General features: G+C 46.0%; 1 protein-coding gene across 3 annotated transcripts in view; it reads left to right on the forward strand.

Moving 5' to 3' along the window:
• Window positions 1-27,906, forward strand: part of LOC126537748 (protein ELYS-like) — a 167,449-nt gene that overhangs the window by 93,936 nt on the left and 45,607 nt on the right. For all 3 annotated transcript variants that reach the window (XM_055074524.2, XM_055074523.2, XM_055074522.2), the window contains exons 20-26: window positions 335-436; window positions 3,045-3,247; window positions 6,774-6,868; window positions 10,397-10,614; window positions 14,952-15,075; window positions 18,829-18,979; window positions 25,546-25,614. In XM_055074524.2, the coding sequence (XP_054930499.1) occupies window positions 335-436; window positions 3,045-3,247; window positions 6,774-6,868; window positions 10,397-10,614; window positions 14,952-15,075; window positions 18,829-18,979; window positions 25,546-25,614 (962 nt within the window). The remainder of the gene's footprint in view (window positions 1-334; window positions 437-3,044; window positions 3,248-6,773; window positions 6,869-10,396; window positions 10,615-14,951; window positions 15,076-18,828; window positions 18,980-25,545; window positions 25,615-27,906) is intronic.

Genomic DNA, 27,906 nt, shown 5'->3' on the forward strand with positions numbered 1-27,906 from the left:
GTTACAATTGCAATAAACTGTGATCATTGTGTCCACAGATATACCATTGTACGGCTGGTATGACAAGAGTCGGCGCAAGCTACGCGCGCAAGCTTTTTTTCTTTACTTCCACTGAAAGAAAAGCAAGAACTGTTTAAATTTAACTTAGTGGAACAATATGTAACGGGAAACTATTGGAATGTCATGCTCCTATAGTTGCAGCAGGGTGCATATCCTAAAGGCCTCCTGCTCTTTACGACTTTGTGAAATCTCCACTCTGTGTAATGCATTAACGATGTTGCATGAAGCATGATGGCTGAGCCTCACCATCGCTTCACCTCCTGTGGTCTTCCAGGTGAAGACAGAGCTGGAGGACTTCCCAGCCATGTTTAACTTGGGGACTGACCTACTGAGCATCGTCCAGGGCATCTGGTACCTTGACCATGGCAGCCACAAGGTAACAGGCAGGAGAACAACATTGAAAGCTGAGAACCATGCTCTACTTACAGACTGTAAAGACTAAGCCACACATTACAAAGTACACTTAAGGGGGGACGCGGGTGTAAGATCACAGAAATTGCTAAAAAAACTGTTTTGGGGAAAACACTTGTTTCAGCATCTGCAATTTCCAATTTACGCTGTGTCAAAGCAACTTACCAAAAAATGCACTCTAATTGATCGGTATAAATTATCTTGTCAGCATTGTGCAATGAGAAACACGGTCAAAATGCTCAAGAACCCTGGAATTCACATAACCATCTCTCATCTTTTCTGCCACCGAGCGTCACCATCTTAATATCGTTCGGAAGCTCAGTTTGGTTAGCCGCATAGCCGCATAGGAAAAGTGTAAAGATGAAAAGATCTGAGGGCTGTTCTGACGAAGTTTGAGATGCAAACGGCCCTCCTATTGGCTCAGTATGCCAGCACACTGAGAAGCGCCTTTCGACTGGCTCTTGCTATGGCAACAGGTTCACCAACACTGCTGGCATAGTGCTCGCCTGCTAGGCCATTCGCAACCATTATCTGATCACATGACGAAAAAAGAAGGGGCTTATTGCAAGGGTCAGACGAGCCAATGATTGGATCGCACCGGACCAAAAAAAAAGTGAGTCAATACGTATTGGCGGTTCAGTGACAGCAAAGTAAAGCCCTGTGTTGTTGAGTCATGGACTACACGGCAATGCAGGTGTCACGTGCTTGGTATTTTACTTTGGAGACTGTACACAAAATGTTCACTGTACAGTGAAACCTTGTTATACAAACACTGCATTAATGACCTTTCAGATTAACGAACTCTTCAGAAATCTCCATCTGACTCCTTATAGTTTTAATGTAAAAATACTGTACTATGAACTTCAGAATACCGAACTTTTCAGAATAACGATCGCTATTCCGTTTTCGTGTCATGTTAACAGTGCCTCAGTAGTGCGGACTAATATTCTGAAATCTGGGGCTTCTTAGATTTCCATGTATCCTGCATGGCAGCTGAAGCAGTAGGCTAGCAGACAACAAGGCGCAGCGGACACCACGGCGCATGAGTTCGGGAAATTTCGAATGGTGCTCAGTAAAAAATAATAATAATAATAATAAAAAAAACCGCAAAAGCATTTTTGTTTATTCCAGAGACGGCGACACATCGATTTTTGCAAGCGCATGCTCCCCCTAGGCAAGTGTTGCCTAGCGATGGAGGCGCGTCTCTTCCTTCCTTCGGCCTTCTTTCTGCACACACCTCTTTCTTTCGCACTTCTTTCTGCGGCCGTACTAGCTAGGCGTGCGGCTTCTGCTCCTGTAAAGCATCTGCTTTGTGCACGTCACTCTTAGTGGACAGTGCTTTGGTGGTGCATGGCGGCGGAATCTATGGGAAATAGCAAAAGTGCGGGCCGAGAGCCAACAGCAACATTTTCACAGATAACTCGAATGGTGACAGCTTATGAACTAACAGGTTGACAGGCGGAATGGTAAGTTATTGGGCTTTCACTATAGCAACCTTTCAGAATAAAGAACAAATTTTGGCAGTCCCACGTGATTCGTTATATCAAGAGTTGACTGTATATGTCAGTCCGTTTTCTTACCTACAGGTTTCTTTCAATCAAAAAAATATACCATCATCTCCTAGACAAAGTCTTAACCATTGGGATCATGCTCTTGTGTTTAGCCGGACAATATTGCCAAAAAGCCCATAGGAAATACCCATTAAATTTGTTTTCAACCTAACACTTTCTTAATCATTGTAGCAATCGAGAAACTATTTGTAGATTTGAAATCTCCATGAAAAACAGATCAAGAGTGTGAAGATTCATTCATATAGAACCAACAATTAAAAAACGGTTCTACCAAGTGTCGACAGTAAAAAAGACAAGGTCGATGTCTGTTGTGGTTGAAGTGAATCAATAAACAGATGTTGATTATACAGCCACGATACAATTCACGCATTTGAGCGTGAAGGGCCTCGCAAGCTTTGGCTGTTTTCTTGATGATGATGATGTGTGTGGTTTAGTGGCGCAAGGGCCAGATATGGCCAAAGAGCGCCATTTGGCTGTTTTCTTGGTGCATGGTCTAATGAGACGAGCTTCATTCGTGTCAGCACTCTCACTAGCCCATCGAGTGCGGACAGCCTAGCTACGCTTGCATTTCGTCTCTTAAGCATCGACTGCCGCCTTGCAACACGGTGGTGTGTTACAGTTCGAAATCCTTGCGCTAAGACCAGCCTTGACACTAACGACAGGTAAAGCATAGCAAAAAACATATGTAATACTGTCAGAAGCTACAAGCACGAAGATCATACGAATCCACGTACAGTACTAACCATCATTCCCATGGTAACTGAACAGTCGCAGCACCAGTGTTCTCTCTGGTAACTTAAACTTTATGGCGCATCTCTCTCTCTCTCTCTCTCTCTCTCTCTCTCTCTCTCTCTCTCTCTCTCTCTCTCTCTCTCTCTCTCTCTCTCTCTCTCTCTCTCTCTCTCTCTCTCTCTCTCTATCTCTCTCTCTCTCTCTCTCTCTCTCGCTCTCTCTCTGTGGCCTGGCTCATACGACGGCACACTTGCATTACACGACGTGCAGGAGGGTACGGAGAAGCTCCTGCATGCACACTCAGTGGCCACCTTGAGCATGCGACCGTTGCTGGCTGCCCTATGGGCTCCCGTGGTGCGCCACCTGCTAGGATGTGGGCAAGCCCCGCTGGCCCTGCGCTTCCTTGACCAGTTGAAGGCAGTCTCCACGTCCGAGCAGATCGCCCTGCAGTTGGACACCCTGCTGGCCAACAGGTGTGTGTGTGTGCTGAACTTGACGCCTCATCTGAGAGTAACACCGTGTATCTCTCTGTACCCTCATTGTAAAGAAGCACGTTTATCTGAAATTTGTATACAGCGGAATTTCACTGCTGCTGCACCGGAAGACTGAGGCAATAAATTAGAACTGCTGTGGGTGCCAAAAGGGCGTTGTTTGGGGTGTAGTCGAGCTACCCTGTGCTCGCCAGCGAGGAGCGACTGCACTGCACCGGTGTCGTGACTCCAAGAAGCCTTTTTGTTCTCATCACCCAGTACAGTTGAATCCACTTATAATGATCACAGATATTACTGATGCATAAATGACCACATTTCCTTGCATTTATGATTTTCTGACCTGGTGTATTCTTGAAACTGTATCCACATATTATGAGCATATTCAAAAGTGCCCTGCTGTTACAATGAGCACTTCAAACTAGGGTTGGGTGAATAGTATTGAATATCACCGAATCGAATAGTGAACGTTTGAATAATTTGATTCGTGAATCTAATATCTACAATTTGATTTTGCAAATATTCGATATTGTCGTGTATCTTGAAAAGGAACTGGTGGCATTTATTGAGATCAGCTGGCTCCTGAAAAACACGTCGGTGGGACTTGGTTATCGAGCGGTGTGGGGTAGCGAGGGCACTTCTTTCTTGTCCTCACCTGCCTCTTTTCTTGCACTGCGCCCAATACTGCAGGTGGCATGTTCCCCTTCCCCAGAAAGAGCACTGGCTCGATGCTCAAGAAATAGTGTAAGAAAGAGGGGAAAAAATGCATGCTCAAGGCAGATGCTAGCACGTAACCCACAGTGACAGCTGTAGGAAAGGAAAGTAAAAAGTACTACAGCATTGGTGAAATGTGATGTGCGCAGTCAATGGGTGAGGCAAGGTAATTCTGCAGAGATGCCTTTTATGCTATTCTTTATCACTCTTTTCATGCTTCTACACTGGTCAAGGCGACACTCCGCCCATCTCTTTAACAGGTTCAGCCGGCCATGAGCAATGAATAAGAGTGACTGGAACTCGCGCCACAAATAGCGCAAATTGCAAATCCAGCCTCTAGAGTTTAGTGACTTGGCTTAACTTGTGGCTTATGTACAACAAGCAAATACTACTGGATCGATTTGGCTTCACTAGTTTTCTTCGAGGAGGTGCCAACAGCATGGTTGATGACCGTGCTGGTGATGTATAAAAACAAAAATGTCGCTATTTCTGCTCGACTCGGAGACTCATTGCAACATGTGAGAGGTTTACGTTTTCTTTCTCACTTCCCTTATTCGCTGCCTCTACAGAGCAGATTCATTTTGTGCTGCTGCACTAGGGAGTGTTTTTCTTTTCTTCTTGTTTCTTTGTTTCTGTTTCTTTAACTGTTCTTTTCTTTTTTTTTTGAAGGAATCTATGGAAAATCAACCAAATGTTTCCACATTGTTCTATATATCTGAGAATTTGTCTGAACCGAGTTCATGTTAATGAGTTTACTTTAGTTAAGTGGTGAGCGTCTTGACATTGAAGCATAGTGACCAGCACCGTCTAAACTTCGCGGCCGTAAAGAAGGCGAAATGGATGTGAAGTGCGTTGTTTCTTGTACGGTGGTACTTTACGCGAAGGTCACATTAGGCAAGATGCGAACCATGTTTTGTGCTGGGTGTCGATGTACATAGAGATCATGTCTGTGACGGTCTTGTTTAATCACTCCAGAAGTTCGTTGGAAATGCAGATTGGTAGCAGTCACCTTTCGATGCCTGGTGAATGCCATCCCTCTGTCTGGGATTTTGGTGGAAGGGGCATCACGGTGCAATACCATGTGCAGTACCATGTACAATACCATAGGTGGTAGCATGTGCTGTTGGAAGGTTCGATAATGCCATCCTCATGTGCTGTTAATTAAGCCAGATAGTCTTCAATGTCCCAAGGTCGTTCAACAAGTTGGGGTGGCGGCAAGTAGGTGGAAAAGCCCTGCAGCCTAAGGCGTTAGTATTGTCACTGGTGGTACAAATTATCTGCTTCACAGTGGAAGCACAGAGGATGGTGGTCCAGTGTGTGCCAAACATCCGACTTTCGAAGGGAGAAGAAGAATGAACGACAGAAAGCTGAGCTAGTTGGTAAGGATTCATTATGCAAAATAGAAGTGAGGCGTGCAGACAGGACACAAGAGTAGAGAAGTGGACAACACGAACGCCGACTATCAACTGAAGGGAGCACTGAGGCGAAAAAAGAAAGAAGACACAAACTCATCTGCGCAGAAGGGACGTCTGTTGATCGTTCGTGTAATGTACCGGTTGCTCCGACTGAAGCACAACCGGAGAGGTGGCGTGAAGAAGCACTGGAGGCGCGCATCATTCGTTGGTGTACTGTACCATTTGGGCCGATTGAAGTACAGCAGAAGTAGCGGCATGAACAAACAGCCGGGGAAATAAAGCAGGGTGTGTCAAGGCTTCTGCATAGGTCTGCATAGGTGCAGGCTTGGTGTTGGCAAAAAGTAAGCTGGCCCAGAGTGTTTGGGGCACTTCATCCTTTAGAACTCTTGCAATAGAGCTCACTGTAGGTTGTGGCGTGCCGTAAGCCATTGTCAGCATACATATATATGTGTCAGCGCGCACAATGGTACGCATGAGTTCCTGAAAATAGTCGTTGTTTCCAATGGCTGTGAAAATGTTAATTCTGGATGTCACATTCACTTGGTCTTAGATAAAAATTCAGTGAGTCTTTGGAGGGCTCCACACAAGACCAGGGAAGAGCTGCTCTTTCACTCCTTGCATCAGGGGATGCAACTTCTTGTCCTTAGTCATTCCTGGGTCCGCTCGCCTGAGAAGGTGCATCATATCTTCGATGAACGCGGTAACGCTTTTGATGGGAAGCTGGGCGCAGAAATGGGCCACTCGTTCTGCTCATTCCCAGCAATCAATACTGGTGTAGGGCTCGAGCTGCAGTTTCTTCTCGTTTTCGGCGTCATTGTGTTGCCTAGTTTGAGTGAGCGCATCCAGAAGCATCGTTCTTTAGTTTCGGCAAAAATGTTCCAACAAGTGAGTGCCGAGCAGGCCAACCAGCACGCCGCGCACGGCACGTTGAGTGCACACACAGCCTGTGCGCGAGGTAATCTGCGACAGGTGGAAAGTTTGGTTGAGCCGAGATGGCTGGTGGCTTCGTGTGCGTTGTCTTCTTGCACACCTAGTGGAGGTGGTCACGTAATCTCTCGTTTCTGACGGTGAAGCGAAAGGCAGCCTGAAGCATTCACTTCCTGCTGGTGCTGTTCATCACGCCAGCATTGTCACAGCGAGACTTATTGGGTGATATCCGTTCATGTTTGCCTGGGTGTGCATGACGCCATGTTTAGAATTTAAATGTAAGCGAATGTTTACTGCAATTTGTACCAATTTATACGGCCTATAACACTATCACACTTACTTCGTACAGTTGTCTAACACTTTGCTGTCGTTATCAGTGCTTAGCCTTTGTGGCAAAACTGCGACTTTTTTGTTTCATTCCTGCACCCTGAGCAACCATTTCTGCCTGTTTGCAGGCGGGTTGTTGACGCCCTCGAGCTAGTGCGTAGGCACAGCCATCTGTCCAGCCTGGATCAGCTGCTTGGCTGCATCGTTGCAGTGGCCAGAAAGGGTAAGTGCAGGGGCAGGGAAATGTAAACTGCTCAAATTTGGAACAGTGCATGCCTGAAGAAAGGTTTCTTTTTGCTGCTATTGTACCTCACTCGATTAAAATATTCCATTTGTTTCAGCCATCTGCTAGAAACATAGCTAATACACTTTTTCAGGGTTGCGTGGTTTATCACCTTTCAAATTTGCAGTGTTTTGTCGTGATGCTGCGACATGCAGTAGTCGCATGCTGTCCACCTGTTTCACTGGCAGTCCAGACCCACTTTCTTCATGGCCGTCTGTGAGCTCTGTTCTGTGCTGTTAGCACACCTAGGCTGCAATTCAGCAAGCCGCTAGCTTTCCGAAGGTTGCTCTTGCGTCATTAACTAGGCCATCTGCAAAATTCGTGAGGACAGGAGGGAAAGCACAGCCAATAGACGAGTGCAGACAAAGCCTGCACTGAGAAACAAACGGCAACTTGCAGGTAACATAACAGTGTCCACTTTGGCCAGCACATGCCTCGATGCCAGCCTGCTTGTTGCTTTTATGGTATAACAAACAACCATATCTGCTGAAAGCAGTGCTCAGCTGGGCTCAGTCCATGTGGCAAGCCCACCTGGAATACAGCGATGGCATGAAAAAGCTGTCTTGGCGCTGGCCTTGCCATCGGTTGTAAGTGAAAGCACTGCTTCTGTCCTAGCACTGTTATGTCACCTCGGCCACGTCTTGTATAGCATTGCTGACCAACAACTGCAACATTGTTAATGCCGTGCAGTGCTGAAGCTCGAGCTTGTTCTCGGAAAGACAAGCAACACTCGCATCATAACGAACGCAGTGAGCACTGTCGTCGGTCACCAAATCGATTCAAGGCCACTTGACACTGGCCGCTTAAGCATAGGGGCATCATTGAATCTTCTAAATGCTCTCGCGGCAACGCGGTAATTCTATAACATGCCAAATTCATCTCCTAGCGTGCCTACAAACTGATACACAGCGGACCCATCTTTCAAGAAAGTGCTTGTGGTACTGGTGTGTTGTATGTAAGAACATGCTACTTGTCTACTTCTATTCACTTCTTGGCAAAACAGGACTCATTGACGTTACCCTTGACAGAGACGTGGCGGGTGGTCAAAAGGCTGTTTTCGCCCAACTCTGCACCTCCCGCACTCATGTTTTGGCAGTTTCTGTATTGCATGATACTGCGCTTGTTTTCCTGGCTCTCGAAGCTCATAATAGAGAGGCAACCACATGCACGCAATATTCAAGTGACACAATAGTCGGACCCTGTCGTACTGTTGCACCTTGCTGTAGGACAAATGCAGTAAAAGCTCGTTAATTCGAATTCCATGGGGTGCTACGAAAATTCGAATTATACAAAATTCAAAGTAATGAAAGTCCGAAAAAAATTGCTCGGTTAAGGTGTGTATGTAGTCCGATGTAGTGTGAGCACGCGCATGCACACACGCTACATCTCATTGGCGAGAATAACATGCGCTGGCACAGCCAACGTAACCGGGCGCAGTCAATGCAGTCCAACGTGCTCGACATCGAGATGGCTCTTGCTCCATCAACGCATTCGTGTCAACGGTGCCGATCCACAATGCATGGAACGGACAAAAAGTGCCCATGCCGTTTTGCCGACGGTTGCAGACAGCCGTTCAAAGTGGCGCACGCGTTGGGGAGGGTTAGGGATCGTTCTGTGCATGCTCCAAAGAGCGCAGCCTGCGGCTAGTCTAGAGGGGACGGCATTTCGGCTGGCACAGCACAAGCGGCGTAACGTGACTTGCCACAAGCGATGCGCACCAAAAACGTTGACTATAAATGCGCCTTTGCATTGCCGATGCTCACCGCAGAAACCAGAGCTGCACTCTCGAATGCGCCCGCAAAACGCACCATAACCTGCCGCGATGTTTGTCTCCATTGTACTTTCGTAGGTGCACCGGCTGCTTGCTGCTGAGTTCCGCTATACGTATAGATGGCGTCCAAACACATAACCCAGCAATGCTTTCCTCCGAGTAATAGCCACAAATCTCAAAGGCTATGCTTTTTTGTACCACGAGCACCGAGAAACGTCACGGCCGTCATGAATTAGATGCTACTTGGTGCTGCTTCTCTGCAGAACAGCTCGTAGAGAAAGAGCATAGTCTCCCAGATGTAACATGAAGGAGAAAAAAGAAAAAAAACTCAGCGCTGCATTTGTTATTTTGGAAGTCTTGATAGAGGGAGAGAACCAACCTGCAACAGAGGCATTGGCCATGCCTGGAAGAATGGAAGGGCCACAGATAGAAAGAACAAAGCAGCGCAGTCTGCGCAGCAATGCCAACATCGCCAACGGGCGATGTTGGCGATGCTAGCACCGTTCGCTAGCACTCTCACCATCCACGATGGCACGAAGTTCGAATTATCAGTGGCGGTGCGAAGTTCAGTGTGAATTAGCGGGATACATTACATGTTGCTGTCAATACATTGTTTAATGGACTGCGGCGGCTACCTCAAATTAAGTTGTGAATTAGCAAGCTTTTACTGTACATACAAGTGCACGGCATCAAGAAAGATATAGTGACAAACCTTCATAGTTGTCTGAATCAGCACGATAGTACGCCTGTAACAAAAAGCACAAATGTATTTTGAGGCTGGCGTCTTAACCGTAGCGTGTTAGATCTAGTTTAAATGTGCTGTCGTGCCAGTAAAAATTTACTCCATCACCAGCGGTATATGAGTGGCACCATATGACAGCTAGGAATTGCAACACTTTTCGTAACTGCATGACCTCAGAGACTGTGGCGCACACACAATCTCGGATGCTTTGTACTCAGTCTGAGATGAGGCAATGCGAAGGCTGATTTTATCATTCATTTCTTGCTGTCCTGGAGGACAGCAAGTAGCAAGAATGAATTTGGATCGAGGCAGTTGCACTGGTTGCTGTTGTGCAATCATGTGGCAACGGGCTGACTGCCGCATGAGCTTCACAATGACAAGCTAAAGTTCTTCAAGCAACAGAAAATTTCGTGCCCATGTCATTTCTTGGGATGCTGTCGGCTGTGGTCCCACTCGGTTTCCAGCTTTGCTTTTCGTGTTTCATGCAAGAAAAAAAAACAACTTAGCGCTGTCTGTAGGACGCCGTTTTACCCATTGACGGCGGTAATGACATGCAGTATCACAACTCCTTGCTCTTAGGTGGGCAGTTTGAATTGTGCTAAAGTGTTAAACTTGTACAAAACAGATGTCTTTGCACGAAACAGATGCTGTGCAGTTTCTGAAATAGTATTTTAGCAGTCATCATTGACATATTTGCATTGTTACTTGTTTGCATTACTTGTTTCCGAGTGCGCATGATAGGAGTGAGAACTTGTTACTCCACCACGAGCTGCAGGAATCCTACAGCTACCCTCGAGCCTCACAATCAAGGACACACGAAAAGCTGCATGCTGCACCTTTGCCACCACTGAATCGGAGTTGTACATATCGGGGGAATGGGCGGAACGTGCCAATTAACATGCGATGCAGTGGTAGACTGGGTGGGTTAATGGTGCTTTTCTTTTTCTTCTCGCAGCACCTACGTGGGAGGCGCACAAGCTGTTTCAGGAGTTTCTACGGGTGCCCCTGTCGGCCGCCGAGGAGGAGCAGCTGGTAGATTTTTTCTGCGAGCTGGCCGACCCCACTTGGATGTGCCACGTGATTCTGCACTTCCTGGAGTGCAAGCGGCCACATGCGGCAGTCACGCTTGCTTCAGGCCTCCGCGAGCTATTCCGGGAGGGCAAAGCGCATCGGGTGAGCTGAAGCAGCCGCAGCGGAGTTCTTGCAGCAAGTCTTGTCGAACGATTTTTCTGTAGTTTGGCATGCAAACACTGCCAGAGGAATAGCTGCTGCCATTGTCACTCATTTCACCATGGAAGTGGTGGGGAAGGGTAGCATTGAACGGGATTGACTCTAACAACTACTCGCGCCCTATCCTGCGATCAATTCATTTCGCCGCGTATACTATATAGCGCGACCGATGAGCGATCTGTTGGCCGCCCAGTCACAACAATATGTGCTTAAAGAGCGCAGTATTGTGATTTTTGGTTGTGTCTGTTTTTTTCCAGCTTTTCTACGTGTTTACGCAGTTACCAGAAAAGCACTTTTGACTTCTTTTGTTGTTCTCTATAGGCTCTTTTGTTGCCCAATTGTGTTGCAGCAGCCTTCAACAGGGGCTAGTTTCTCTACATTGAAAACTAATGCAATAATCTATGATCCAATTTTTTTTATGTCTTGTTTATGTTTTAGCAGCAACAATCACTGCTAGTGAAGGGTCTGTATTCCACTGAGTTAAACCTGTTGAATGCTTGGAAAATGGCTGAAGGAGGATAGTCGAGGGGAAAAATGTGTATTTAGAACTGAGGTTGAACAGTGCAGGTAAAACAAGGGGGAACACAAAGAAACAAATACCACAGACAAGCGCTGGCTACCAACTGGAAGTTCACCAGCCATATTATACTTTTCCCAGTATAGGCATGCGTACACCAGTCAAATATACATCATATTCTTTAATGCAAAAGAGGTACCATGTTTACTTGAATTAGGCTGGCCCCAATGCTAAGCCCACCCCCGAAAGTCCAAAGCCAGAGGAGGGGGGGCCTTGCCTCGAATATAGGCTAATGAAAGAGGCAAGGACAGCGTTCACAAAATGAAAACAGCATTTATTGAATATGAACGTGCAGAGCTCATTCTACGTAGCTATCTTCCTTAGTACTATCATCTCCTCGTTGCGGCCGGCGCACGCAGAAAGTCTCCCATTGCCCCCTCCAGCGACGGACATATCTCTCATCGATAAGGAAGTGCCGCCTGGCTTGGAATGTTTGAAAATGCCTCTGCAGCTAGCACAACCTTTAGTTTGAAAGCGGCAGCATAGTGGCGACGCCTGTTTGGTGCCATTACGATAACGCCACGCCGCACGCCGATATGACGCAGATCAAAATGGAGATGTCGCTCGTGTACTTCAGTTGGCTACTGCCATGGCTAGTAGTGGCACCATATTTATCGATTTCAATAAAAAAACTGGCGCATTTTTTTAAAATCCTTGAATCTAAGCCGACCCTAGAGTTCGGTATGTGATTATATGAAAAAAAAAAAATCTATCAGCCTAAATTCAAGTAAATACGGTAGTTCTTTTTCCAACAAAGCAAGTGTGGGACCGCTTACACATCTATCGCCTGCCTTTCGAATGTGATATGCCTCCATTATTTCCCTTTCCCTCTTACTTTTTCCTTTCCCTATGAATTTGGTCTTTTCAAATATAAGAGTGCATGCAGACTTGTTACAATGTCCCGCTAAATGGCTTTCATATCCATTCTTTATGTTAATGTACTGCTGACAAGCTCTGTCATCGAAACACTGTCCCGTTTATCCTGTGTATGTTTTGCCACAGCTCAGCGTTGTCTGTCGGATACTGCTGAAGTTCGTGTGCACCCTCTCTGCTGAAGCTGGGTGAACCGCTGAGCTGTGGTAAAGCATATATAGGACAAACGGAACAGTGTTTCAATGACAGAGCTCATCAGCACTGCATTAACATAAAGAATGAATACTGACTGTACGCGCAACGTTATCTGTCAGATACCGCTGAGCTGTGGTAAAACATATATAGGACGAACGGGACGGTGTTTCAATGACAAGAGCTCATCAGCACTGTAGTAACGTAGAGAATTGATATGGAAGTCATTTAGCAGAACATCGTAATGAGTGGAAACTATCCCCAGGACAGATATGAGAAGTCACAAACACACATCACCTTAACGAAGACACTTTCTGATGCTACTAGAAGTACTCGCTGTAGGTGCAAAAAGGCGTATGCGGAAAATGCATCTGTGCTTCTTGCTAATGACTAAAAGTCAAATCAGAATGAAACATTTCAAGAATGTGTTGCACATTACATATTGTCTGCTACTGAACTTATCTTAGATAACGTGGCATATCGTTTGCTATTGAAATTCTCTCAGATTATTGCGGGACTGACATATAGTCAAACCTTGTTATAATAATATGGGATACCTTGAAATGTACTGATTCATATTGCAGCACATTTAATATTGGACATAACGAAACGATAGATCTAGCAAAGTAATTCTGGCTGCTCCTTCAAATTCATTATAATGAGGTTTTAGTGTAGTTATCGCTCTCTTCAACATCACATAGCACCCACTAGAAGATTTGAAATGATTGTAAGAAGAAATATAGAGTTGGGGGCACAATGCAGAACATAAAATAAAGGGGCATTCGGGGAACTCGTGTAACAAAGGATCAGTTCCAATAATTACAAAATGACAGCTGTCCAGAAACTAAAAAGTGATCTGGAATGAATATTTGCAAGAATGGGGCGAGCATTGAACAGGCATTTATTAGAGGTGTTCAGATAGTTATTGTTTAGACGAATGGAATGCAAATCAAATAGTGCCAGAGGCGAACCAAAGTAAATATGGAATACGTTTCAAATAGTGAACAGCCATTTTCACAATTAATACAGAACAGTGTTCATATACCGGTATTCATAATGTTGGCAAGTTCATGTCGTTGCATTGTACATTATAAAGAAGCGTGGTGTATTAAAAGAACAAATGGAGCATTAGGAACAAGTGAAGAGCTTGTTCGCATACACATTGCCTTTAGGAATGTGCGAATTATCGCTGTGCAGCCATTAAAGTCTGACTCCCTAAGCGATATAGTCTGTTCCCCTGCATATGTTCTCATGTTTCATGCCCATACATTTGAGCCTCACTATAACGAAGTTGGAGGGGAAGTCAAAAGTACTCTGTTATATCTATTACTTCGTTATACTGACTATTGCCATTTCCTGCAGTATATTCCCACTGGTATGCACAAGTGTAAACACGCAAAGGAGACTGCGGCTCTGCAGCCCGTCAAACAGCTATGCCGTGGTGTATGCAGTGAAATTTCAATAAATCAACTGCATGAGACTCTCCGGCACGTACAGCACGCAAGTTTTTAACGCCGTCAAACAGCTATGCCGTGGTGTATGCAGTGAAATTTCAATAAATCAACTGCATGAGACTCTCCGGCACGTACAGCACGCAAGTTTTTAACGCCTGATGCGACAGCCATTACAATCGCTTTCTTAAGTTCCAAACGTGATGCTCTTTCACTTCCACTTTCCACTTGGCTCGGTCACATTTTTGTGAAACCTGTCTAAGTATACAGCCGACAGAGCTTGGCACAGTGCGAGAAATGCGGACATATGTGCGAACGCATTAGGCCCTTGAAAGTGAAACTATCTTATCTGCTGCTTTCTCATGGCCTCGCAACTCCGCTGTGTGAGTGTGCAGAATTGGCTTGGCCTGCTCGTGCCGGTTTCATGCAATCTCGAAGCTCATACCTAGCTGCGTCAGCGCAGCGCGCCGAAGTGAGAGAAGTGGAAGCACTGGTTTTTAGCACGTTGCACGCAAGCATCATCATCAATATGTGGTGCGGCGCAGCTAGGCTTGGCCTCCGAGATTGCTATCTCTGAAGGTTTAGATCTCTATGATTTCTTGGCAAGATAGGGAGAAGTGAATGCACTGTCTGGTAATGACTCCTGAGATTGTGCCTAATTCATGTCAAGTGTACCACCATAAAGCAGGCGAGGGAGGTAAGTTGCATATAGTATGGCTTTAGAGCAGTGGTAAAGGCAACGTGCAGCCTGTGAGCACACACGCCTCTTTCACATGACCGCTCTCTTTTTAGCCTGCTGCAAGGTGTGACGCACAGCACAAGTCATCCCAATGGATGTGGTAAGCAATAGATTGGGTGTTCTTGAGCAACTCACAGTTAATCTGGAAGGGCTCGGTGGCTGTGGTGCTCAGCTTGTGAGCAACAAGGTCATGGGTTGAACTAACTCCCAGCTGCATTCTGATGGGTGTGAAATGCAGAAACACTTGTGTACTTCTATTTTGGTCCAGGTTTTAAAGAACTCCAGGTCATACGTTGGCACACTTGCTCAAGGGCACACAGTCTCATGCCAACTCGATGCTCATTTCACAATGTGAAATATACTAGTGTCAGTGAGTGACGAATAGTGTGCTGCACCGTTTGTGGGAAACTGATATGCTTTTTTTTCTGTTTCTTCTCATGTCTTCTAGACATACTCATCAGAGGTGCGCCAGCAAGCATTTGCCACGCTGGAAGTGATGCAGGGCTTCTTGCGGCTCGTGCCACTGCCACCATCGCAGCTCAACGCAGCGGCACGTAAGCGGAGCCAGTCAGGTGAGAGCTGGCACACGGTCTTTGGCCCAAGGCCTGAGACTAAACATTTTGGTCACAAACTATGCTAGGGCTAAGGGTACGAATTTTCTTTAATTTGGTCCACATTACTCCAGCAGAAACTTTGATTTTGGAAAAATGAAGTGACAGTGGTGTGCTGTCATTTTCTGTACCTTCAAAAATTAATGTTAAATTAATGTTAATTAATGTTTAATTAAAGTACTCTGTTTGAACAGCTGCCTAAGTCATACTTTGTAGCCAGTTTCTTTTTTTTTTTTTTTTTTTTTTTTTTGTATGGGGTGAGGGGGGTGTGATGCGTTACAGTGAAGCCTCGTTAAACCGTAGTTGGCCGGAGCTGGCCGAAGTGTGTACTAAACGGTAGTACTGCTCAACCGAAATAGCAGGAGATCACCTATTTACCTGTCAAAAATGGATTTCTGAGAGAGTGCGATGAAAGGGCAAAAACATGCAGTATTTATTCACTTCGTGCAACATAAGTCTCTTGTTTTCGTTTGGTGCCGCGGTGGCCTAGCACTGACGACAGGGCCTCAAACTGGCTGAAGCTGCGAGCCAGCTTTTCAGCCAGCCCCCTCTTCTCGGCAGACACTTGCATGACAGATTCCTCGTTGGTGTTGCATATTCTCCAAGTATGGGTGCGATAGCGCTGCAGTAGTCCCAGGACTCCCTTTACATTACGGGGTGCTGTTCTCGTCGCGATGATTGCATTCATGAGGCTGATGTAACGCACAGCTTCTGCCACTGCCGGGCCTGAATCGCCCGGGCTGTCACTTTCCGTGTCGTCCTCATCACTATCGTTAGGTCAAACTTCGGCACCAGAGGCAATGATGGCGAAAAGTCGAACCTCGTAGTCATCTTTTCATAGCCGCAGCAGTGCTGCCAAGCAACCTCTTCGCATTCCAAATGCCACGCACCACAGTCAACGGTAGATTCCTGTCACGTGCCAGCGCAGACTACTTTGTGTCATATTCGATAGCACAAACGATGTCTAATTTTTCTTCTGTGCTGAGCACCCAGTGTTTTTCATCCGAGCTTTGCCATGATGCGAGTCCTTGCTTGCCCAGAGCCGAAATGATGTTGATGTTGATGTGGCTTCACACGCAAATGCACACAGGCACTTGGAGGCCGTTGTTTGAACTCTGAGGCTTGTTCTGATGGGCCACCCTATGGGGATGACACACCGTCGTGATTGCGCGATGAAAAGTGGAAACTCCACGTGTTAACCAATACGTACACAATAACCTGGTACAGTTTATGCGGATACAAAACGTGTTATGTTCACTGGCCGCTGAGTCGGGGGTTGGACTTTACTACTTTTAAAATGAAACTACTGTTTAAGCGAGTGCAGTTTAAGGAGGTTTTACTGTATATCAGTCCCACTTAAGAGCCCAGTTATGTTATAGCTGCATTTCTGCAAACAGTGCATATACTAGCAGCAAACAGTGCATTTCACATAGCACTGTTTGTACACTTCTAAGACAGCATTTGTTCTACTCTTACTTCATGCTGTATCGTGTTGCCAAGTGGGTTTTTTTTTTTTTTTCTTAACCACTGTTCTAACTTACCAAATCTGTTTTTGGCTGTATGGCAAACCCTATCTTCTGCAGCTTAGTGGCTTTGGCATCAAGCTGCTCAGCTTAAGGCCTCGGGCTTTGTCCAAGTAGTGGCAGCTATATTTCACTGGGGGCGAAATGCAAAAATGCTTATTTACTTACATTTAAATGCTGCCTGCAGTGCGTTTAAAGATCTTGGCACTTGACAGATATTTGACACATCTTGGGACTTTTTCGCCCGCAAGGCACAGTGGGGAGGCGAAGGAGAGAGGAGCGGTTCTACTCCGGTGGCTGCTGCGTACGGTGCAGCCACACGGGCGCTCTGCGATCTGTGATGTGCACAAAGTGCATGCCCGCGCAGGCCTCATCTTGGAAGCGATCTGCTATGTTTGCAGAATGCACATAGTGCCGGTAGCTTCGCATGTGCTGTGCTTTGGACGTTTCGTTCTTGTTAAAGCGAGAGATGCACGAAGGTCAAAAGGTCAATTCGATCGCTGCAGCTATCGCAATTGCTCAATCCAACATTTTGACGGCGACTTTCCCCGTTCATCAAGCGAGATGTGTGGATGTTTACCTGCACATGCATGACACTGTGCTTGTTAATTTAGTTAGTAAGCGGATGTTTACAACTTTATACGGCCGATAAAACTACTATCCTTACTTCGCATAGCTGTCTATTAATTTGTTATCGCAATCGCTGCTTCGCCTTTCAGGTGAAACTGTTTTTTATTTTTTTTTAATTTTTACTTCGGACGGTCGTCCCTCACTCTTTGCAGTAACGTTGCTACACATTGCGACCAAAGTTTCTGAAGTGAGGCATTTCGGATATTACGAATTTCAGATAAAACTGACATTTTTTTTTAGATTATCGGGGTCTGTTGTAATGAGGGCCAACTGTAATATTCATTTATAACAAATTTAGCCTGGGTGAAATTACGTTGCAGTTGGCCTTCAAATCAGAATGGTACACACCTTAAGTTTGAATTTCTGGGAAACTGTAACATGCCACCGTCCTTTGTATGTGCGGCCATATTTTGTGGCAGTTCTTTTTCACATGTATTCGTTTCTTGTAAATCAGTGTACCGAGAGCTTCTCTGGTTGAAATGCAACTCCACCATCATAAGTAGCAGTTGGAACAGTAGTAAAGTTACTTAGCAATTCAATAACGAGGTAAAAAAAAAAAGCGTGTTACGTTTTAATGCATTAGCATTCTTAGGATATTTCACGCTGTTTACGGAGGTTACCTGTTTGTTTTTATGTAACCATTTTCCTGCCTGCCTGGGTCACTGTGTGGTCAAATGGCTAGCACATCAGGCTGCTGTGCTAAGGTAACAAGGTTTGAAACCAACCATCGCACCAACTTGGGGCATTGAGCAGATGGCAGTGTGTACAAACTCTTTGATGCCAACTTGGAGCACTGGCTGTGTGGTAGTAGGCGTGTGGCCATTCTATAATGTAAAAAAGAGATGGTTTAAATTTCTGTCATGCTGGCTGGAATTGAACCCTCGTCACAGGGTTTCCTCAAGGATTTCCCGCACATACGAACTAGGTGTGTGTCGCTCTTCAGTGAACGTCATTCACACCAATGCTTTAGCGACCTCTGCCATGAATGCACTGATCATGTGCAACTTCTCAGTAAAACTCTTGGCAACTTGGGTCACTTTGTATGGGTCACTGAGTGTGCGGGAAGTGAGGGAACAATTCTCAGCTCTTGTAGGCACCGGCGAGCCACGCTGCTCGTCTCGGAGGCCACACACGAACTTCTCGGTGGTGCCACTGGATGTCGCAGCGTGTCCAGAAAGAAGTGCATGAGAGGAGTTCGATTGCCACGTGATGCGTTTGTCAGCACTGGCATGCACCGTTGCCCTATGCATTGCGGAGGCGAGATGCAGGCTTCGTGGCAGTGGCACCTGATGGCTCAGAGTGTTCTTGGGAAAGTCCTAAAGAAGAGACCCACTGCAGCACATGCCTCACACATAACTCTTTTGGATGGTTGAAATTCACTGTGTCGCTACATTGATTCATTGCTGACGCATTACCGTCGACGTTCATCGTGAGATGGGTTCTGGCGCTTTTGTTTGTGTGTGTCTGTGTGTTAACACTACTCTGTGTACCAGTGGTAAACAAACAGTGCTGTTATGGAAAAAATGGTAATAAGTAAGATGTCCAATACTCATCTTAACAGGCAAGCCCGTACAACACTTGGGGACACTGGCAACCCGGGTGCCTCACAAAGGCACCACACCACGGCTCGTGACGCAGATGTCTGCACTGCGTGCCACCATGGATCCTGCAGAGGCATCAAAGGCTCCAAAGCTGCCCCTGCCTTCCATCAGGTGTGCACCCCACTGTAATAGTAGCCAAGTATATCACGTATTGTCAACTTGCGCTTGCTCTCCTGCACTCTGAAGACATCACTTGTCACTTTCAGAGCTTAGTCATTGACTTAGCCAGTGGAGACTTGCTCCTCACTTCAACTAGGCGTCATGCTAGATGTCACGTTATGCTTAAGAAAATACTCCTCAGCATAGAATAGTATAGTGCTGTTATGTTTTTCCCACTGACAAATAGAAATTGCAATTATCCACACGTTTTTTTAATCTCTCCAACTAATTGTACTAGTACTGTAGAACCTCATTGGTTCGATCCCATTTCCTATAATTTCCCAGCACCAATTTTTACAATCGAGAACGAGAAAAATTGCCCCATACAGCTACATTTCTTTTTGATCGGTTAATGAGTACCTGGAAAAGATTATTTTTTGGCACCAACATTCACTACATTGCCAAACTGGTATCGTATGATATGTTTTCTCTCTGCTGAATGCCACGTCAACAAGGAAAGGTGCGAGGCGTGGGCGATTGAAAGCAGTAACCATGGCAGCTTCCCTACAGTACTCACCCGCCCATGTCACAGGAAAATGCAAGCACACAGTTTCCTCTTCTGCGGCACCAGCAAATCTCCTTGAGGGTCATCTCACGTCGCATTCACAGATACCACCATTAACCCTATTGCAATAACCATCGTCGCCTATCTAGCTTGTGGCCTAGTTCTGTTGGAAGCATACTGTATGCCTTTAATAGGCGATGATGCAAACACGCCGCCGTTCTCTGGTGGCATCATATCTTGGCGTTGCCTACCAGTTAGCTCTCATTTCAGTTTCCCGTTGTCGCCGTCTTAAACACTATGCAATAGGAAAACAGCGTGCTTCCAGGGCCGCTCGGTCCACGCCAGCTTTGTGCACGTCAGCATCTCGTGCCGCAACATTTCTCGCCGAGTGGGCGTTTCAAGACTTCCAGCCAAAATACCTCGCCCGAAGAGGTTGCCAACTCAGGCTGAATTCAAAAGGCATAAATGTAAGCTTGCTGAAGCCACAAAAATGGCAACGGGTGTCGGTTGCTCATGCTGCAATGGTTCAAGCAGCGCTTTACATTATGTAGATGTCAACTACAATTGGGGGTTAGCCATTTTTTTAGGGACTTTAGATTGTATGTTTTTCTGGCTAGTATGTTTTCTTCTGGAATGTTTTCCAAAACATATAAACGAGGTTCCACTGTAATTGTACTGCCATCTGGTTTCGGGCACAATTGTCTAAATTAAGCTAACTAAACTGCTTCTCTTACAGAAAGCAGTTAAGAATATTGCAGGCATTGATAACAGAGCCGTTGGTTGGCCAATTGATTATTTGGTTGCGCGAATTTGCCGTGGTCCTCTCGATTTGGAACCTATGATAGACAGCAGACAATGCTGAACCCGAATGAGAAAAGATGCCCGTTGTTCACAACCATCGGCACTGACCACAGTCAACCCGTGCTGCACCAACGACCACGTGGAGCGGTGGCAAGTCACGTGATGTGTGGTCCCCACTTTTTTCTGTCATGCAGAATGACCTTTAACGAGCTGACGATTACCACAAAAGCTACCTGCGATAAAGATGGAAAAAGCCTTCCGTTTTCTTGAAAAAAAAAACTGGAAACCAGCTTTCTGTGCAATAAAAGATTGTCCGTTAAGCACTGTATAGCCCAGTATTAAACTGAAAGCCTCAACACTATTCGTGGCATCATAACTAAGCCATTTCTTCAGCTTCAGAGGAAAAAAGTCACTTGATTCTATTCAACAGACATTCTATCAATAAAGATATCTTTTACAGGCCTTTGTATATGCACTGGGTTGTTAACAGGGTTGGCATACTAATGTGATGCCCCCTTTAATAAATGTAGACCACACTATACATCTCGATTCCTAGGTGCCTAATCCCCGTATTCAGAAATGCGTCTTAACTCGAAGCTCATGCTTGACCTGATATAAATGACGCCTCGTGCGAACGTGCCCAAGACGCTCATTGCGTTTCTTTTGGTGCGTTCACAACAGGTGTCATTTAAATCAAGTCAAGCATGGGCTTCAAATTAAGATGCATTTAAGAATACGGGGGTAAGTTACTGATAGCTGGCAACATTTTTGTTACGCAATGCGAGTAGATTTCTGAGCATGTGCAGCGCCCCCCCCCCCCCTACTTTTTTTTTTCTTGACAGTATTGGTGAGCATAAAACTGTGTTGAATTTTCTTATATTTATGTTCGATTCGTTATTTGGATGTCTTTTTCTTCATTCGATTCGATATTCCATTCAAAACCTACTATACAGTATTCACACACCCCTAATTTAAAGCCTGCCTGTACAAAAAATTTAAATTGCATTTCGTGTGTGCGGATCACTAGCTTACTTATTTTATTTCCTACCAAGTGCTGACATGGCTTTTCTGTGTTTTATTTGCACCTGCCTATTCTCCTCATTTTGTGCCTACAGATGCCCTCGTCTTCTTCTGTATCCTTGAAGCAATATTTAGTGTAATTGACTGCTTAGTTATTATATTATACCTCAGTGTCTAGCTGAAATTTGTTGATGACTTTGCCTTTGCTGCCTGTAAAGGGCCTTGGACACTTTGAAGCTACTGAGTAGTAGCTTTTCATCTGGGGTCCTTTTTCTTGTTTAATTGGAAAAATAAAGGCACAACTGCTTCATTTTGAACTGTGAAAGGCAGGAGAAATAGTTCTACGAGTTGTCCAGAAGTGGTACAGGTTTTGAGTAGGGGTATGCGAGCATTTGAAAATTCAGAATACCACTGAATAACATATTTTTGATATCGTAAGTGATTTGATACGTAGATATTGGAAATTTTTCTGGTATTCTGTAGGCTATGAATACTCAAAGTGAATCAAATACAATTGATCCCGGATATATCAAACTTGTATATATCCAAGTATTGTCTATATCAAACAGTTGTAAAATCCCCTGGAAAATCCCATGAAAGAGCATAGCAATATACTGCGTGTCCATCGAACTCCCGTTCACCACTATATTCAATATATTGAGCACTGTGCTGAGCCATGCCCCTGCAAGTGTGCTTTTCTTAACGGATACACGATCGCTACTCGGGTCGTCGGAAATATTTAACGCAGTCAAATTTGAAACGGCAGTATTCTGCCAGACGCTGTCAAACAAGAGCTGAAATCTGAAGGACAGCGCATGCTGTGGAGGAAAAAGGAGCAGGATGCTCTCGGTTTAGCTCGCTGCGAATGTGGTTGGCTCGTGCAAACCGCGACCGTTCATTATCGCGAACAGCAATTTAGGATTTTGCGAACAGCCAAAAAAGAACCCAACCCCAACCTCCACTCGGACGGATCTTTGCATTACAGTTTGATTTTTTTTTTTAAATTGCCGCACGCTACATCCGCAATTGGCAGAACGACTCCCTATTGCGGTAGCAGCGCGCCAGGCTTGTCACTGTGCGATTCACGGGTCCGTGCTAAAGGCACTTCATTCAGGCTCGCATGGTTGCATGGAAGTTGGAATGGACTCAGACATCCTCCGAGCTGAAAGCCACTTTTGAAGCTAACAGCATGTGTGTAGTATCAGTGGTCACCAATGCTGAGGCCGGAGGTTAAGAGCCGAGAACAGAGGGAGGTACCGGCAGCTAGGCGTCGGAGCCATAGCAGCATGCAAAAAGAGGCGTGCGGACTTAAGCCCGCACAAGGAACAAGGAACGACTGCTTCCATTAGTAAGTTTATCCTAAAACCTGAAACGCAGCTCGTTTAAACAGTGTATTATTGGTATAGTAACGGACACGCTGCCGGGCACTTTCACGTGTGATTCACACTACAAGTGTGCCGATGGCAGCACGGCCAGCGTGTCTACATACAGGCTAGTTTGCTTCCGCGGTGCGTCCATTTCTGCCCTGAGTAATAACATGCAACAAGCACTTAGAAGCGTATGAGTTGCACCACGGTCTTTTTAGGTTAGCATTACGATCAGTGTATCAAAGACCATGCCGCAGCAAGAGCGACTTGTAACTTTAGTGAGCAAGGAAGTAAGACAGGTTTTGTGCATTCGATGCGACCTTAGAGAAGCAAATGGGTAAGTTCCCGCTTTTCATGATCTTGGGAAACTGTCCAAGTCTTGCAGAGGTTTGAGATGAGCTTCAGATATCTATACAGTGGAATTACGAAACAGAAATCGCTTAAACAGAACTGCCTCTTAACCGGAACACCATCCTCATGGTTGGTCGGCTTTGAATTCATGCAATTGTATCCAGCTTTGTCTTTCAGTAACTCTGATAAATGAAACCAATTTCACTGGTCCCTTGAGCTTCCATTTAAAGAGAGTCCACTGTATATACAGTAAAACCCCGCTGTTACGTTCCTCACTGCTGCGTTTTCCCGGCTGCTACGTCGTTTTCATCCGGTCCCGGCATAGCTTCCATAGGATCCAATGTATAAGGAACCCCACTGTTACGTAGTAGCTGTAAAAACGTTCCCGCATGATACGTCGCAACTTAGCACCGCGAACCCGCCTGGGCTAAAGTAGGCAACGTGCTCCAACCGCCATTTTGGCTTTTGACGAGTTTTGGCTGGACTTGGCCAGGCTTGGCTATAGAACTGGCTGCAAGAAGCCGCCCGCCAGTTTGAGAGGCAGCCACTAAGTGGCCATTCGTGAAAAAATGCTCTCACTATCATCACTGCGATTACGGTCACCGCATGGTTGTTGGACGGGTCGACTCACGGAGGAAGGAAACTCGGGAGAGGCCCTGACGTCACTCTTTGTGAAGCTAAAGTGAAACCGGAAGTTGGCGTCGCTCGAGGCGTTGCTCCGCCTATCGGGCCAGCTCTCCTCTCTTGTTTACATTTCTCCCACGCCGCGCTGCGCGCAACCGGGCTGCTCGGACGCGCGCGCTCCGCAGCAATACTAAACAATCGTTAGCACGTTAGCATGATTACGCCAAAGAGGGCAAAATTTCCCGCGGATATTCCTTCGTCCGTTGCCATTGCCGTGGTGCGGTGACGACGAGGAGCACGAGCCGCATGATGCCGGGGAGTTGCCAAATCCTAGCTTTGGAGAAGCCGTCGCGGCTTTGGACCTCCTCCGTAGGTACGTCGCACCTCACAGCGACGCTGACAGCAATGCGGCCTTCCAGGCTATTGAGAAACTTGTGGTGATTTCTAGCGAGCGAAAGAAACGGCAAGCCACCATTCTGGACTTTTTTTAAGTCCTCAGCGCACTTTGTGGAAATAAATTGTCTATAGTTGAAGCTGCACTTTTTTCATTCATTTTCGGAGCTTTCCTCACTGTTGCGTTTTCCCGGCTGTTACGTTTTTTTTCCCCGGTCCGGTGAAAAACATATGAACGGGGTTCCACTGTATATCGAACTATTTCATGATTTCCTTTAAGTTCGATATATTCGGGATCGACTGTATATTGGTGGCCATACGGCAGCAGACTCACTTTTTTTGCGTTCCTATAATCTATAGCTTACTATGTATAATCTATAGCTTTAGATTGACTTTCTTTGTCTCCCATGTCCCTTTTCCAAATTTATTGAGCACTTGGCAATGTGCCTGTATGGCAAGTCAATCATATTGTTACGTAGGAAGACGCAGACGAAAAGCTATGTACAAATATATTTACAAGGAAAATACGCTGCGCTTGGCCAAGAGGCAACAGCCCGCGCTAGCTTCTAATCGTCGTCGTCGTCTTCACACTGCTGGCCTTTCGTGATCGCGCATATTGTGCCGTAGCACTACCCCCGGCTGCAAAAGCGCCGTCCCGGAGCGACTAAAGATCGGACTCGGAAGCAGTGTAGTAGGCCTTGAGCCTACTGACGTGTACGACATCACTAGATGCCACAGGAGAGGACGAGGTTGAGGCCACAGGAGCAATTTCGTAAGTCACAGGCGTCACCTGGCGCAGCACGCGGTAGGGCCCTGTGTATCGCGAAAGGAGCTTCTCTGAAAGTCCGACGTGACGAGAGGGCGACCACAGGAGCACGAGCGCACCAGGTGAAAACTGTACGTCACGATGGCGGGAGTTGTACTGACACTGCTGAGTGGTCTGTGAGGCCGTCAGTCGAGCACGGGCAAGCTGGCGTGCATGGTCAGCGAGGGCGATGGCGTCGCGCGCATACTCGCTTGTTGAGACCACAGCAGGAGGAAGTGCCGTGTCTAGGGGCAAGGTAGGTTCGCGACCGTACAGTAGATAAAAGGGAGAAAATCCGGCGGTGTCGTGCCGGGAAGAATTGTACGCAAATGTTACGTAAGGAAGGGCAATGTCCCAGTCGTGGTGGTCCTTGGAAACGTACTTGGCCAGCATATCGGTAAGAGTACGGTTTAACCGCTCTGTCAGGCCATTGGTTTGAGGATGGTATGAAGTAGTCAGTTTGTGTTGAATGGAGCAGGAACGCACAATGTCAGCGATAACTTTCGAGAGGAAGTTTCGACCACGGTCAGTCAGCAGCTGTCGCGGGGCGCCATGAAGCAAGATAATGTCACGCAAGAGAAAGTCCGCGACTTTCTCTTGCGCCGCGTTTAGAGCACGCGTTTAGAGCTGCCAATGTTGCTTCTACTTTCAGGATGGCAGCAATTGAATCACATGCCCGAACACCCACAGCAAGGGGCCGTCGCTCGAGTCTCCACAGTGGGTGAGTGCTCGCAAGCAGCATGCACAGGAAGCGGACCAGAGCGCTCCAACCACCATTAATGTGGTTGAGCAACATTTGCCCAAATGTGTAAGCCTTAATTGATCAGGATGGAAGCACGGGTTAGTTTGTGCCTCATCAGGAATGGTAAAGCAGTGAAAAAGACATGGATGAAGGGAAGTGGAAAGGAGACGCAGAAAATGCCAGTGTGTACCTTACCTTCTCATCCATGCCTTTAGGATTGCGTTACCATTCATCGATTATAGGTTCTATCATTCAGTGATGCTAAAAAGTCATTCATAAATAACCAGGCGAAGTAGTTGCCAACTAAGCTTCATGTTGCAAGTGTTGCTTTGATAATGTACTGTGCGTTTTTGGCAAGAATCAGCGCCTTAAAGTGTGATAGAGAGCTATCACTTCTTCACTTCTGTGTCCAATGACAAATCAACATCCCATTAACTGTAAGCCTGCACTGCTGTATATTCATACAGGTGTACAGTCCACATCTGTTACAACAGATCCCTGTACAGTCTACGCTCATTAAAACGGACCCGCATACAACAGACTTTCGGATATAACGAACCATACTTCTACCTTAGTTTGCTCCACCTATTTTATTAATGCAATGAAGTTTGCTTTTAACAGACCGCGCTACAACAGACCAACAAACTACTATCCTTACAGTAAATGAAATTAACGGCAATTTTGACAAAGTCGGGCATATAAAACTGACTTTTGTCCTGTCGACATGGGATGAGAACTGACTTGCGAGGGTCAGCCGATGATGGTGGCTCAATATCGCGTACGCGAGGGGGGAAGGCAGGGCAGAAACCCACCATCTTCGATCTCGCACGAGGCATGGGGGAGGAAAGGGAAAGGGAGGTTCTACTCTGGCAGCTGCTGCTTATTGCACGGCCACGTGTCCGCCATATCTTGAAAATTGAAAGCGGTCTGCAATGTGGACAAAGTGCGCCCAGTGCCAGTAGCTTCGTATGCGCTATGTTTTCAACGTATAGGTCAAGTTGAAGCGAGAGACAGCATGAAGGTCAATTCGCTCGCTGCTGCTACCGCGCTTCCTCACTCCAACATTTTGACAGCAACTTTCCGTGTTCATTGAGCGAGATGTGTTCGTGTTTACCAGCGCGCACGGGACACTGTGCTTGTTAATTTAGTTAATAAACGAACATTTACAACTTTATGTGGCCGATAAAACTACTATCCTTACTTCGCAATTTGCTATCGCAATCTATGCTTCGCCTCTTCGGTGAAACTTAGACTCGTCTTTCTTTTTTAATACTTTGGACATTTGTCACTCACTCTTTGCAATACGGTTGTTACACATCGCGACCAAAGTTTCAGAAGTGAGGCGTTTCGGATATTACGGACTTCGGATAAAAGGGACATCTTTTGCTGAATTATTAGGGCTTGTTGTAACGAGAGTCAACTGTACAACATACTTTCGGATATAACAGACCATTCACCTCACTTGGTTTGTTCTGCCTACATTTATATTATGCAACAAATTCTACTTTTAACAGACCCAACTCTAATAATGCACTATCAGCTGCATTAGATAAATTCCTGGACAACTTTTGTCTAAACGTCAAAAGTACACGTACTTTGCTGCGGTGATCCGTGCAAGCGGAAGTTCACTAGACACAACTGTTGCCAGCAACTTGCAGAATGTGCAAAAGTGCACTTTCTTTTTCTTTTCTTTTTTTTTTTTTAAACAAAGAACACACTAGCGGCAAGCTCCACATAAAGGCGTGTAGCGCGCAACACCTTGCCGGCTAGTGAAAAGACTTCTGGGTCAGCCATGGATGCGCATTAACACCACCAAAGTGCCAAAAGTGCAGCTAGGCCTAATCCATTCAGCGAAGCCATTGCTTATACAGTGCTTCAAGAACAGCCGCCAAAGATCACAAAAATGAATTATTTTGAGAACACTTTATTTCTCATTACATCGATTCGCGCACACAAAATAAAAATGAAGGGTCAACCAAGTGTCGACGGTAAAGACAAGGTCGACGTACATGGTGGTTCAGATGGTTTGATGATTAAATGTGATTATAACGTTAACCTACCTATTGAGACTGCTTCCAGATATACACTCTTAGGCAAAGTTGCACCCTTTGGGGTGTATCTCTGCCACACAACAATAATCGTCATCTGCCTTGCTTGCGTTTCTTGAAAATGCCGTGCCTGCTACTTTCCTGTCGGGAATTCTATGTCATGCTGATAACTCGCATGCCTTTCATTACTGGAAAGTACCGGGCTCGTCGCGTTAAAGAAAGG

This window comes from Dermacentor andersoni, chromosome 4, assembly GCF_023375885.2.
Source record: "Dermacentor andersoni chromosome 4, qqDerAnde1_hic_scaffold, whole genome shotgun sequence".
NCBI classification, from domain to species: domain Eukaryota; kingdom Metazoa; phylum Arthropoda; class Arachnida; order Ixodida; family Ixodidae; genus Dermacentor; species Dermacentor andersoni.